Source organism: Camelina sativa, chromosome 12, assembly GCF_000633955.1.
Source record: "Camelina sativa cultivar DH55 chromosome 12, Cs, whole genome shotgun sequence".
NCBI classification, from domain to species: Eukaryota; Viridiplantae; Streptophyta; class Magnoliopsida; order Brassicales; family Brassicaceae; genus Camelina; species Camelina sativa.
In genome coordinates, this window is record NC_025696.1 from 1,012,795 (window position 1) to 1,027,529 (window position 14,735).

Sequence of the window (14,735 nt, forward strand, 5' to 3'; positions counted from 1 at the left end):
AAAATTGCTCTTCTCCTATCCGTTCACGAGGACATCGGATTTTGAAAAAGAACAAATCAATTTCAACTCAATAACATACAAATAATGGTCCAATTAACCCACAAATTATAAGCCTTACAGAGAAATTGGGTCTGAATGAAACAAACAAAAATAGCCTAGAAAAAAAATTGACAATAAAATCCACAATAAATAACTTATTTATTTTTCTTAATAAAATCCACAATATTTTTCACTCCAAACACTAAAACATTGACAAAAAAATTACTCCAATAGTTTACAAAATACATATGAAAATATTAAAGATTGATGTTTTGTAAACTTCAAGAAGTAATCATTGAAAATATTTAAATTTTTGAATTGTTATAGGTTTATATTTTCTCTCTCTACCAAAAAGTAATTATAAATTAATTTACAAAAAAAAACTAAAATTTTTCTTAATATGTGTGAAAGTGTCAAAACATCAATCTTTGTGAGACAGAGTCATAAAAGATTTGTATATTTACCGTATATATATATATATTTGTTTATCTTCAACAAAGTCATAAAAGAAAAGACACAATCCATAGAATTTTAATTAAAAAATAATGAATTTAGTGTATGTGTCAAATGATGGTTGCTGTGATGATTATGTAAATTAGTCCTGGGCATTCGGGTTTTGGAACCCGCTCGGATTTGGGTTTTTGGATTTTCAAGTATTCGGGTTTAGACATATAAAACCCATTCAGGGTCTTTTATACATTTAGAACCCATTCGAATTTACACCAATGAACTAAAACTCCCAACATCAAACCATAAACTCCCTATAAAGTAGCAAACAAGTGATTGACAGCAATAAGTGGTCTTACTACTACTATTAATTCTCTCCTTACACATTTTTTTCTACCGTAACAACTATTTTTACTTATATCTTAAAATAGAAAAGTAAATTCTTTATAAATATTTCACAAAACAAAATATTCCATAAAACAAAAACAAAAAGAAAAAACAATACGATCAAAATGGCAAAAGAAGCCAAAAATGTTAGTTTTATCATATTTGTGATGATCATCATCGTATTGATTTCAACAAGTAATAAACATTTTAAGATATGAATCTCGGATTTCGATCATTTTATTTTATTTTAATTGTTTGTCTACACTTGGANGGAAGACAAATTGGGTTTACCGTGAGAAGCGTAAGATGAGATTAGCTTCGACGCGACGAAGATATTATCCGAGTATCCTCCGGTGATGATGAGAGCGTTGAGTTTACGCAGAGACTCTAAGCTCAAGCTCTGATCGCAGAGAATCACACTAATATGACGATCGATGTAGCTTGTGGAAGAAGAAGAAGAAGAACAAGTCCCTAGGGCTCGTTTCAACATTAGCATTATTTTTTGGATTTGCAATTTTTTCTAATTCTAATGGGCCTTTTTGGAAATATATTAATTAGTGGTGAAAATTTGCAAGAACAAGCTGTGAATATATTAGTAATTTAGTATATCTTATTATAAAGTTAGCTTTTCTTATTCTTGTTGCAGCCAACTCAGCTGCCACATCAGCCACATTTTCTTTAATTTTATGGGCCTTTAAACAATCATACAAATGACAAACTGATCAACTAAATTTCATCTAAAATCTATAGGCCCAACACTATTTCATTCAAATTCTCTAGACCCATCACTATTTCTAAATCCTATGAATTCATTTTTTTATTTTAAAATAAATTTAAAATATTCATTTAGTGCATATTTGTTGTTAATTATAATTAATAGAAAGTTTAAATAAAAACTAATTATGTAAAATAAATTAAATGTTAAAATAAGAAAACAATACTATAATTTTTCATTAGTGGTAATAATATAGTTAAAGATTTCTATTAAACTGATTATAATTTAAAATTTCAAATATCAAAACAAGGCAACCCAAGCAACACTTTCAAACAATCAAGGAAACACAACTAGAAATCAGTTAAAATAATTATTTGGCAGCACTTCACAAATCCATCACCAAAGACAAAGACGCAAAGAGATGAACACACATTTAATAAACTAAAAAGATTCAGATAAATGAATGTCACAATCAGATAACCGTAACACAAAATTATATGAAAAAGACAACCGAAGAAACAAAAAAACAACCCGGACTTTATAAAATTATAGCAAGATAAACAAGAAAATTAATTTTCCCCAAAACACAACTCACATCGAATAAAAAAAAATCACTCATAGGACAAACGGGAAAAAAATTACAACAAATAACACAAAACAACTCACAACTTAATTAGGAAACCTAAAGAAGCCAACATATTTTCATATAAACAAATTTGCAACCCAATTGACATTCACCTTTAACAAAATCAACAAGGGATAACCAAATATCTCCAATAGATGCGAAGCGAGTAAGGAATCAACCAAATACGCAAATCCCAAAAAAAAATCAAGGGAAAACGATTACGATAGGACTGAAAAAAACGATTACGAGCATCAAAGACATAAGTTCAATCCTCAAACCTCTAGATCGGAAAATTGCTCTTCTCCTATCCGTTCACGAGGACATCGGATTTTGAAAAAGAACAAATCAATTTCAACTCAATAACATACAAATAATGGTCCAATTAACCCACAAATTATAAGCCTTACAGAGAAATTGGGTCTGAATGAAACAAACAAAAATAGCCTAGAAAAAAAATTGACAATAAAATCCACAATAAATAACTTATTTATTTTTCTTAATAAAATCCACAATATTTTTCACTCCAAACACTAAAACATTGACAAAAAAATTACTCCAATAGTTTACAAAATACATATGAAAATATTAAAGATTGATGTTTTGTAAACTTCAAGAAGTAATCATTGAAAATATTTAAATTTTTGAATTGTTATAGGTTTATATTTTCTCTCTCTACCAAAAAGTAATTATAAATTAATTTACAAAAAAAAACTAAAATTTTTCTTAATATGTGTGAAAGTGTCAAAACATCAATCTTTGTGAGACAGAGTCATAAAAGATTTGTATATTTACCGTATATATATATATATTTGTTTATCTTCAACAAAGTCATAAAAGAAAAGACACAATCCATAGAATTTTAATTAAAAAATAATGAATTTAGTGTATGTGTCAAATGATGGTTGCTGTGATGATTATGTAAATTAGTCCTGGGCATTCGGGTTTTGGAACCCGCTCGGATTTGGGTTTTTGGATTTTCAAGTATTCGGGTTTAGACATATAAAACCCATTCAGGGTCTTTTATACATTTAGAACCCATTCGAATTTACACCAATGAACTAAAACTCCCAACATCAAACCATAAACTCCCTATAAAGTAGCAAACAAGTGATTGACAGCAATAAGTGGTCTTACTACTACTATTAATTCTCTCCTTACACATTTTTTTCTACCGTAACAACTATTTTTACTTATATCTTAAAATAGAAAAGTAAATTCTTTATAAATATTTCACAAAACAAAATATTCCATAAAACAAAAACAAAAAGAAAAAACAATACGATCAAAATGGCAAAAGAAGCCAAAAATGTTAGTTTTATCATATTTGTGATGATCATCATCGTATTGATTTCAACAAGTAATAAACATTTTAAGATATGAATCTCGGATTTCGATCATTTTATTTTATTTTAATTGTTTGTCTACACTTGGATTTTGAATTTTGATTAAACAATCTAAACCAAACAATTAACTAACGATTTTTTTTTAAATGGATGGTTTTTGTTTTGAAATTTATTCAGCAACTGGCTTGGAGCCTAACCCAAAAAGAATTCTTAACTCAGCAACTAGATTCAAACCCGACCCAAAAAGAATTCGAAATGTATGTCCCATAAGACGAAGCAAGACTCAAACATCTAAGACATGCAGTGCACCACATGGCGACTCATTATGCAATAAAACTTGTCATTCTGAAGGTTTGATATTCGGAAGATGTTATGGAAAAACCGCAACAAAGATATGCGAGTGCACCGGTTGTGTAGGCATATTTCCACCTAGAATCTAAAATATGTTTTCGAATATTATTGAATAACTAATAATACTATTTGATTATTGAATGAATGATGAAATAATTGCTAAGTTGATTACTCATTACTGTTTGTTGGGTTCTATGGCCAATCATTTCCTTCACATATTATTTAACTATGTATATATATATATATATATATTACTTATACTGTATGATTAATTTACATTTTTGAAATATTTCTAATTAATTAAGAATGGCAGTTTTGGAGAATAATAACCATTTTTTTATGTCATCACTGGAAACCCAAAACATAGCATTAGATGAAAGAACCAAAATAGAGCATCAAGAATATATATATATATNATATATATATATATATATATATATATATATATATATATATATATATTTATTTCAAGAAAGTCATAAAAGTAGACACAATCCATAAAAATTCAATTAGAAAGTTAGAGAGAGAGAGATAGATAAAAAGAAAAAAAAAGAAGAAGAGTATAAGAATACCATTAGCAGCTGCAAGCTTCTTTCTTCTCATCCAGAAACAAAGAATGATGAAACTTAAAACAAGTAACAAACATCCTCCTACCGTTAATCCAATGATCGTTTTCTTATTCGCTTTTCTCTTTTCCCCTGAACAAACAAGTCTTGTCAAAATTTTATCCCAAGATAATAGGATAATAACAAAACTTAATTATATATAGAGATTTTGGATCCGAACTAACCTGCTAGCTTGACATACAAATCTTGACCCTCCCGGCTGTAATTCCGAAGATCAAACAAGTCACCGGTCCAAGTCACACAACCCTGGCTACCATTGCGCAAGTCCGTATTAGCAAACGCCGTGCAATAACAATTCGTAAGACACCTTTCCCTACATTCCTCTATCCCCATTGTAGTGTCCACAAGAATCGTTTCAGTAGCTTCTGGCAACTTCATTTTCCTAAGCTGCATAAATTCCGGTTTGAGTTTGAGATCACAACTCATCTGAGACTTCCTTACACATCTATCTTTCCAGTTTGCCAAGCTCCATCGATTACCCTGGTGGAACCCTGGGATACAGTCACAACCTATCTCTGTGTTGTTGTTGACAATATTACAGTAGCTGTTTTTCCCACACGCATCGTAAGCATCACAGACATCCGTTGGGAAAGACTGTACAATATTCCATTCTCCTGTCCACTCCCACAGCGTAAATGGACCACTGTACTCCACTCTCAATAGCTTGATAGAGCTGAAATTTGCTGTACTGATACCCAAACTGTGGGTGATTTCGTCGTCAGTCTCTGTTATGTGGACTAGTTTTCTGTAGCTCGGGCCCGAACGGTATTTAAATTCTTGCATATCATCATTGAATAGAAGACCCTGCGAAAGCTTGGAAATCTCAATCTTGTAAACGTAACTTCCACTTGCCGGGTCATCTAAGCTCTTCCAGGACCGTAGTGCTCTTGTGATGTTCGTTCTGCGGTCCCAACCTNTTTTCTCTCTCTACCAAAAAGTAATTATAAATTAATTTACAAAAAAAAACTAAAATTTTTCTTAATATGTGTGAAAGTGTCAAAACATCAATCTTTGTGAGACAGAGTCATAAAAGATTTGTATATTTACCGTATATATATATATATTTGTTTATCTTCAACAAAGTCATAAAAGAAAAGACACAATCCATAGAATTTTAATTAAAAAATAATGAATTTAGTGTATGTGTCAAATGATGGTTGCTGTGATGATTATGTAAATTAGTCCTGGGCATTCGGGTTTTGGAACCCGCTCGGATTTGGGTTTTTGGATTTTCAAGTATTCGGGTTTAGACATATAAAACCCATTCAGGGTCTTTTATACATTTAGAACCCATTCGAATTTACACCAATGAACTAAAACTCCCAACATCAAACCATAAACTCCCTATAAAGTAGCAAACAAGTGATTGACAGCAATAAGTGGTCTTACTACTACTATTAATTCTCTCCTTACACATTTTTTTCTACCGTAACAACTATTTTTACTTATATCTTAAAATAGAAAAGTAAATTCTTTATAAATATTTCACAAAACAAAATATTCCATAAAACAAAAACAAAAAGAAAAAACAATACGATCAAAATGGCAAAAGAAGCNAATCTCTTATACCATATTCCGAGATACCAACGATCTCTTTCTTGAAATCTCTTTGCAGGTTTGAAGAAACCAAGCTCGAATACATCTCCAGGGGACACTATGATCTCTTTCTCTGTGATCCTCATAGGTAGTAGTACTCTAGCTTGTGACAATGTAGAATCGTAGCTTGCAATGGAAGGGATCAACGAAAAAAGTTGTATGAAATACAACAAGAATGCGTTGCCGTGAGGTACACTCCTCCTCTTCATCATCGTCGCAATTTTTTTATTTTTTTTTCTTTGCTTCTACTTTTTTTCGGATATTTGTTGATCATCATGCTAATTTAAACTCATACGAAGAAGAAAAACTCTCTGTTAAATAACTTTAAGTAGCAGACAGAAGAAGAATGGGTCCGTACGTTGTTGAGGTTGACTTTTCGTCACTTGGCCGATACACTTTTATAAAATATCTACGTGTGAATTTAACATTTCAACATAACATATGTCAATTTAAATATCTCAGACATAACATATGTTCTTCTATTATTTTAAATAAAATCTCTACGTGTGCATTTAATATCTCAGACACAACATATGTTTTAGTTCGTTCAGACTTTAATTCTTAATGCAGGGTTCCTTAATTCACCATTTAATTTTTACCACACTTAATCAGTTATGTTATTCTTGTGCTCCATGCCTCCATCCTTCCATATTGAAAAAAAAGACGAAAAAAATCAAAATTTAGATAACCAAATCATCTCTATATAATATTAATATGTTTTCGTGATTGGTCACAATAATGTCAAATTAAATCTCAAAATCCCTTTTAACTTTTAAAGTCATTTTAGTTATATTTTACATGTTAATTAGTCTCATTAAGTCATTAATCATTACTATAATATATATTTAAGAACACATGGATGTAAAACTGGAACAAACTTACAAACCTTTTTTTATCGGCTATACACATTATCAAGTTGGTCATCCTCTACTTTTAAATGGGACGTAAAGTCTGAAGAAAAAAATGAAAAGTAAAGTACTCCAGGCTCCAGCCATAGTCGGTTTTAAGTAAGATTTTTAAAATAAAGCAATTACATAATTATTTATACTTAATCAATTAAAATGGAACTAAAATACTCCAGACTCCAGGCATAGTCGGTTTTAACTTTTAAGTAAGATTTTTAAAATAAAACAATTACATAATTATTTATACTTAATCAATTAAAATAAAGTTTTTTTTTTTCCTTTGAGAAACAAATCATAAAAGAGAGTATTGAAGAAGATTATATCTTTTTTTTTTGACAACATTATATCTTTTTTTAAAAAAAATAAAAAAGAAGATTATACTTTTACAATTAATATGTTTTCATACTAAAAATAGCAAAAAAGTGGTGGAAATACGAGGTCATCACTCAGATTTGTATTCTTTTGTTGGAACTGTTCAATGGGACGTACTTTTTCTCGGACAACTTTTCTAGTCTCTTTTCTAAAAATAGAAATGATAAACTCTTATATTTTAACAGTCCGATCACTATACATAAAAACATCATATCAAAAAGTTAACTAAGAAAAAAAAAAGAGATATTAAGAAAGACAAATTTTTTTTTAATTTTTAAAGAAAGACAAAATATAATGGCTAAGACTGTGAAACTTGTTAGGCTCTTCATCACTATGGTCGTGATGATCTTTTTGTTAATTTCGACAGGTAACTTGCATCATGAGATATATATATATATATGAATCATGAAGACTACTACAAGATATTTTATTTTTCAAAATAAGAATACTTGTATGTTTTTTTTTTTGTTACTATTATTATTTTTTTATCACTTTTAATGCAAGTGCGGCCAAACACAATCGACTTAAACAATCCAACCCCAATTCATTTGTGGTTCTGTTCAAATAGCATGGAGTATTTTAGTAGTTAAGACCTGACTAGAAAAGAACTATTAATTTTACCAAAAGGGTGTCAATATTTCAGGAATACCAAAGATAGAGGGTAAACTAGATCCGCGGTGTGTCCCTGTACGAATGAAGCCGCCACCTGGGACATGTAAAGATCAACTGTGCCTACGAATTTGCCAGGGTTTTGAGCAACGTGGCCATAAATATGGAAGGTGTAAAGTTACTGCCAAAGAAAGATACTGTGAATGCCGCGAATGCTTTTACTGAACCCTGCTCTTGATGCGTCTTTAGTTAAAATTGTTTATAAACAATGCCACATACATAAATATTCCATTAAACAAAAGAAAAAAACGAAAAGGACAGTAAAAAGACGGAAAATGGCCAATAAAGAAAAACACTTTTGTGACGATCATCACCATATTGATATTAACAGGTACTAAACATTATAATAACATATGAGTTTCGATTTTTTTAATTGTTTGTCTGCATTTGTGTTTTGAATTTTGATTAAACAATTTACCAAACAATTAACTAGCGATGTTTTGTAAAATGTATAGTTTTTCTTTGAATATATTAATTATAATGAATTTATTAAAATCCAAACAAAATAAGACTTCTTAATTAGGTCAATATTTTCATTCTTCCATGTTATAAAGCCTTGCGAGTGCTCCCGAATTTCAACTTGGAATGTGACGTTAGACTCGTGTTTACATTCGTTCTGCGGTCCCAGCCTAACTTCATTCCCTGAAGTAACGTGTCCGTCGGGAAATCGAAGCTCTGCCACAGAAATCCAGCTGCGAGTTGTTGTCAGAACACAAAATTGCCGTTATCGAGAAGCTCTGGGACAATGCGTTGGTTACTGATCTGTTTTTTCAGTTTTGATGACTTCCACACAACCCCACCAGATTGATCGAGCAGGACAAGGGTTGAGGAAGGGGACAAGAATCCGAGGGTTGCGGTTGAATTGTATAGAGGATTTTGTCTGTTAGCCAGCCATACAACTATCTCGGGAGATCTCTTGTACCAGATTCCGAGATACCAACCATCTACATCCGGAACACTTGTTGCGGCTTTGAAGAGACCGAGTTCAAATGTCTCACCAGGGGATACTATATTATCTTCTCCGTCTCCGAGCCTCACCACCGTGTACGACAAGGTAGTACCAAAAAGAAAAAAAGGGTAAGGTAGTGAAGAAGAGGAATGTGTAATGAGTTAAACTCATTGTTGGAGGAGTATCTCAGCACGAAGTTACCGTTGTTGAGAAGCTCTGCATACAAGGGTTGGTCTTCGGTCAGATTATTTGTCAGACTCGTCGTCCACGCAACCCCGCCTGATTGATCGACGAGGACAATCGNAGGACAATATTACTATTCGCGACTTCGAGGGTTCCGATAGGACTGGAGAGAGGGTTGTCTCTGTTGGCAACCCATACGACTCTCTTCGCAAATCTCTTATACCATATTCCGAGATACCAACGATCTCTTTCTTGAAATCTCGTTTCAGGTTTGAAGAAACCAAGCTCGAATACATCTCCAGGGGACACTATGGTCTCTTTCTCTGTGATCCTCATAGGTAGTAGTACTCTAGCTTGTGACAATGTAGAATCGTAGCTTGCAATGGAAGGGATCAACGAAAAAAGTTGTATGAAATACAAGAATGCGTTGCCGTGAGGTACACTCCTCCTCTTCATCAGCGGGGCTTTTTTTGCGTGGGGCTAGAGGAAAGTAGAGTATTATGTAGGAGTCCATGGAAGGGTTTATTTGCAAGGAATCTAGTGCAACTAACGGCTTGTTAATCGGATTTACTCTCCATCCCCAAGGCTCCTTAAAAGTTGGCTCCAAATCAACTGAAACCTGGAAAAAACCTGAATTGAAGCAGCAAATTCAAAAGATCGTGGAAGATTGATGTAAAGTATAAACTGCCTAAAACTTGATGGGGAACTTCATTATCCTTCATGCTTGAGAATCAATATATTGAGAATCTGATGGTTAGTTGTTGATTTATTCATGAACATACACAACCACAAGTCTGTTTTGTTACATGTATTGTAGAGAATGAGAGAAATAATCACAACAAGTCTATGAAAAAGAAAATCCAACAGTCTAAATAAATTTCTGACATTTCAATCATAATTGTTAACATTAAACGCATGAATCTACACATGAGCCTCCCAGAGAAAAAAATGTCAACAAACATAACTTTATTAACTTCCAAGAAACCGTGAATATTACAACCTTCACCTTCTTCGTCTTTGACCTTTTGTTGGTCGATTGATTCAGGGGGACAAATTATGCCTAGATATTTGCGGAGGACGTAGAACATTAAACGGTTATCAATTCACAAAATGTACTGCAGATAAAAGATACTGTGAATACCGCAATTGTTAAGAATTAAGTTTCTTAATACTGCTTTATCCAATCTTATGAAAATCTCGAAATGTTGGTTCAGTTGACCATATTAACTATGTAACAAATAAAAATCAATGAAGTAATTGGTTGTTTGATTACTTGTTATAATTTAAAGTATCGTCTAAAAGTTGTATTGTGACGCCGACAAATGAAATTTTAACAATTAAGTTTCAGAAACAATTTGTAAATTCTTGTTTTTTAGAATTAAAGAAAAATTTGTCACAGTAATTTATCAAATAAAATTTTAACATATAGTCTTTAGAAATAGATTTTTTGAAAAGATAAATAAATATTTTAGCAGAGCAAAAAAATTGAATTAATTTATATAAAAAACATTTGATTATTTTAAGACATTAAAATTTCAAACATGAAAAAATTAATAGTTCTCAATAAATTGGTTCTAATTTCAAGATATTATTTTAAAACCTATCCTTTTAAATAGTTCCACTATCTGTTAGACAAAAATTACTGGTTTAGACATTTTAAGCTATGAATAAACAGTTTTGTATGAGCTCGATAATATGAAACATAAGAAAGAAAAAAGAAAAACTTGAAACCCTTTTAGACCTTTCATTTTTTTTTTTTGTAGTATAAAGTTTACATAATATTCTTATCTAAATAGTAATAAAAAGTTTTTTTTTATTTATTAAAAATAACAAAAGAAGAGAATAGGAGACACAGATTCAAGTGTTCCCAAAAGAACCAAGACCAGCACACAAGTTTGATCACAAATTACCCCATTATCTTTTGGTAACCGGGATTTTGACCAAACTTGGGTTGGCCGTTATACGATACAAGAGATTATATAAAAATATCATGAAAAACAAAAAAACATATATGTATATATACGGCGTCCTTCTCATCTCACTTGACCGTCGGGTAGAGATGCTCCGGCAATCTCGGCTGACCGACCATAACCAACGGTTTAGCCAGAAACATATCATGACTAGACTCCATCAGCTCGACACGCGTCTCATTCTTGGGTAGCTTCCATGTGAAACCTTTATTCGCATTTATTCGGATTGTTATTATTATATAGATTTTTCTATCACTTTTAAGTTTTAATGCAAGTGCGGCCAAATACAATCAACTTAAACAATCCAACCCCAATTCATTTGTGGCTGTGTTCATCAAATAGCATGGAGTATTTTAGTAGTTAAGACCTGACTAAAAATGAACTACTATTAATTTTAGCAAAAGGGTGTCAATATGACAATATTTCAGGAATACCAAAGATAGAGGGTTATCGACCACATCCGCGGTGTTCTCCTGTACGAATGAATACGCCGCCTGGGACATGTCGTGTCGGAGGTGGAGACCAACTGTGCCTACGAGGCTACAACTTTGCCAGGGTGAAGATCGAAATAGCTATAAATTCGAAAAGTGTAGAGTTACTGCCAAAGAAAGATACTGTGAACCTTTTACGTTTCCTGAACCCTGCTCTTGATGAGCCTTTAATTAGTTAAAAATTGCATGCTTTCAAAATCTATGGTTTAATTTAATGATGAGGCTTTAATTAGTTAAAATTGCATGCTTTCAAAATCTATGGTTTAATTTAATTATATTGATTATTCCAAAAAACCTTTGATTAGCCTTAGAAAAAATCGTTGGAAAAAAAAATAGTTCTCAATAAATTGGTTCTAATTTCAAGATATTATTTTAAAACCTATCCTTTTAATAGTTCCACTATCCGTTCGACAAAAATTACTGGTTTAAAGCTATGAATAAACAGTTTTGTATGTGCTCGATAATATGAAACATAAGAAGAAAAAAAAACAATTGAAACCTTTCATTTTTTTTGTAGTATAAAGTTTACTTAATATTCTTATATTCTTATTTAAATAGTAATAAAAAGTTATTTATTTATTTATTGAAAATAACAAAAGAAGAGAATAGGAGACACAGATTCAAGTGTTCCCAAAAGAACCAAGACCAGCACACAAGTTTGATCACAAATTACCCCATTATCTTTTGGTAACCGGGATTTTGACCAAACTTGGGTTGGCCGTTATACGATACAAGAGATTATATAAAAATATCATGAAAAACAAAAAAACATATATGTATATATACGGCGTCCTTCTCATCTCACTTGACCGTCGGGTAGAGATGCTCCGGCAATCTCGGCTGACCGACCATAACCAACGGTTTAGCCAGAAACATATCATGACTAGACTCCATCAGCTCGACACGAGTCTCATTCTTGGGTAGCTTCCATGTGAAACCTTGAAGAAGCCTCGCGAGCATCATCGTGGTCAACGCCGAACCTAGCGCCGGAGCAGCGCAACCTCTTTTTCCGGTACTAAACGAGATAAACCGAAGATCGTTCTCAGTCAAAGTGACTTCGGAGCATTCGTTGAGATGTCTCTCCGGTTTAAAGCTAAGTGGGTCGGCCCAAACTTTCGGGTTACGGCCTAGCCCATATCGGCTAAGAAGGACTTGGCTTCCTTTAGGGATGTGATATCCGGCGACGGTTGTGTCGGCAAGTGCCACGTGTGGGAGGTTAAAGGCCGCGACGGGATGGAGACGGAATGCTTCACGGAGGATAGCTTTGACGTAGTTTAGTTTTGGGATGTCGGATTCTTGAACGAGTCTTTCTTTTCCGACCACTCTGTCGATCTCTTCCATTGCTTTACGGAGAATCTCCGGTTTGTTTACCATCTCCGCCATGGCCCATTCCACAGCGTTTGATGGATTGTCTGGCGCCGCCATTACAAGTTCCTATTCATCATAAACAAATTTTTAAAAATTTATTAATTTGGGATGTTTTATAGTATATTTTTTTCATATCATCAATTACTAATACCAATCATCCATAAACAAAAGAAATCACAAGTTGCATGTATCTAAAAAAGAAAAGAAAAAAAAAAGTAGCAAATATTTAACATACAATCAACTTTTACTACAAGATGTATTAAACTTTGGTTTTCTTCTATAATTTGTTAGTTTACAAAACTCTATAAATTTATCTTAATATATGTATGAACAAATGGGTAAATTTGATAAATGTATGTTTTCTCAATTTAACAAAAATTGTTCTTTGGGTATTTTTTACGATTGAAACCTTATCTAGTTATGAAAGCATGCATGTAAGGAGGGTAATTAATAGTTACCTTAATGGTGGGTTTGATTTCATCGGCGGTAAGCAATGGGTTGCCTTGTTCGTCCTTGATAGAGATGAAAATATCAAGAAAATCTTCGATCTGAGTTCTCTTTCCTTCTCTCCACATCTTGATCCTCTCGTCGATGATTGGGTCATGATACTTGTCCATAATCGCACTCGACTCTCTCATAATCTTCTCGTGACCGTTAAGATCAAGTCCAGTGAGCATGGGTAGGTAATCAGAGATGCAAAAAGCAAACGTAAACCCTAATGCTTCAAACATAGCTTCCATGTGCTCTACATCTTCCACGGTCGGCCCGCCGTCAGGTGCAGTGTTCTTAGAGAACGTTCTTGTACCGAACATAAGCTTCTTGATTGCGTTTCCACAGTAATGCCTAGTCATGAACCGGAAGTCGACAGAGCCCGAGTTCTTAACCATGTTGTATACCCAAGCGGTCAAATGATCGTTTTCTTCTGATCTCTTCTGATGGAGCCACCTGTGTCTCGCTGGGCAAACGAGTTCCGTCATCACAACTTTCCTCATTTTCTTGAACTGGTCACCGAAGGGAGTGATCACGCAGGTTTTGTAGCCGTTGGAGAGGATCTTCTGAGCGTAAGTTAAAGGCCTCGAGGCGAAGAGAGCGTCTTGTTGCTTGAGCATCTCACGTGCTATCTTAGGGCACGTGACGGTGATCACGTGAGTGTTTCCCAACCTCACGCATGCTATCTCGGTATTGAGCTGCTTCATGATGCTGTGGAGCCACCGGAAAACGGGACGGCTCTGTAGCATCGCCGGAATCATTCCGATGATCGGCCATCCGGTTGGACCCGGCGGGAGAGACGGTTTCTTTTTGCTGGGGTCCGTCGTCAGTCTCTTGAGTAGCATCACTAAGATGATAGCCACAAAGGCTTGAAGTGTTGTGAGGAGATACAAGGTGCTAAACGACGATGTCTCGGTTGTAGTGGGAGTGATGAGATCCGAAGAGTTTGAGGTAAAAGTGTTCATGTTTGATTGTGTGTAGAGAAGAGAGAGCTGAGAGAAGAACAAATGTTTGTTTGTATTGCTTGTTTATCTCTGCATGGATTGAGAGAAGAACTTCACCTTCCTACTTTTTTTCGGATATTTGTTGATCATGCTAATTTAAACTCATATACGAAGAAGAAAAACTCTCTGTTTATAATTTTAAGTAGCAGACGAATACACGTTTATAAAACTATTCACGTGTGAATTTAATAAATATCTCAGACATA

At 33.3% G+C, this 14,735-nt stretch overlaps 2 protein-coding genes across 3 annotated transcripts; both read right to left on the reverse strand.

Annotated features, from left to right (window-relative positions):
• Positions 4,693-6,341, reverse strand: LOC104733092 (receptor-like serine/threonine-protein kinase SD1-8). The gene is made up of 3 exons (XM_010452703.1): positions 6,069-6,341; positions 5,815-5,877; positions 4,693-5,460 (listed from the first exon to the last, which is right to left on the reverse strand). Exons 1-3 carry the CDS (start codon positions 6,339-6,341, stop codon positions 4,693-4,695), a joined length of 1,104 nt encoding a protein of 367 aa, XP_010451005.1.
• On the reverse strand, positions 11,067-14,568 carry LOC104729349 (tryptophan N-monooxygenase 1-like). Of its 2 annotated transcripts, XM_010448287.2 has the most exons (3): positions 13,495-14,568; positions 12,607-13,102; positions 11,067-11,382 (listed from the first exon to the last, which is right to left on the reverse strand). In XM_010448287.2, exons 1-3 carry the CDS (start codon positions 14,488-14,490, stop codon positions 11,246-11,248), a joined length of 1,629 nt encoding a protein of 542 aa, XP_010446589.1. In that variant the 5' UTR covers positions 14,491-14,568; the 3' UTR covers positions 11,067-11,245. The 2 variants fall into 2 exon arrangements, with proteins under 2 accessions (XP_010446589.1, XP_010446588.1); XM_010448286.1 differs by lacking the exon at positions 11,067-11,382 and having other exon boundaries at positions 12,224-13,102.

Coding starts and splice junctions, on each gene's coding strand:
- LOC104729349 (XM_010448287.2), bottom strand. CDS start 14,490: ATGAACACTTTTACCTCAAACTCTTCGGATCTCATCACTCCCACTACA. Junction 13,103..13,494: donor AAATCAAACCCACCATTAAG/GTAACTATTAAT, acceptor TATGATGAATAG/GAACTTGTAATGGCGGCGCC. Junction 11,383..12,606: donor GCTCGCGAGGCTTCTTCAAG/GTTTCACATGGA, acceptor ATGCGAATAAAG/GTTTCACATGGAAGCTACCC.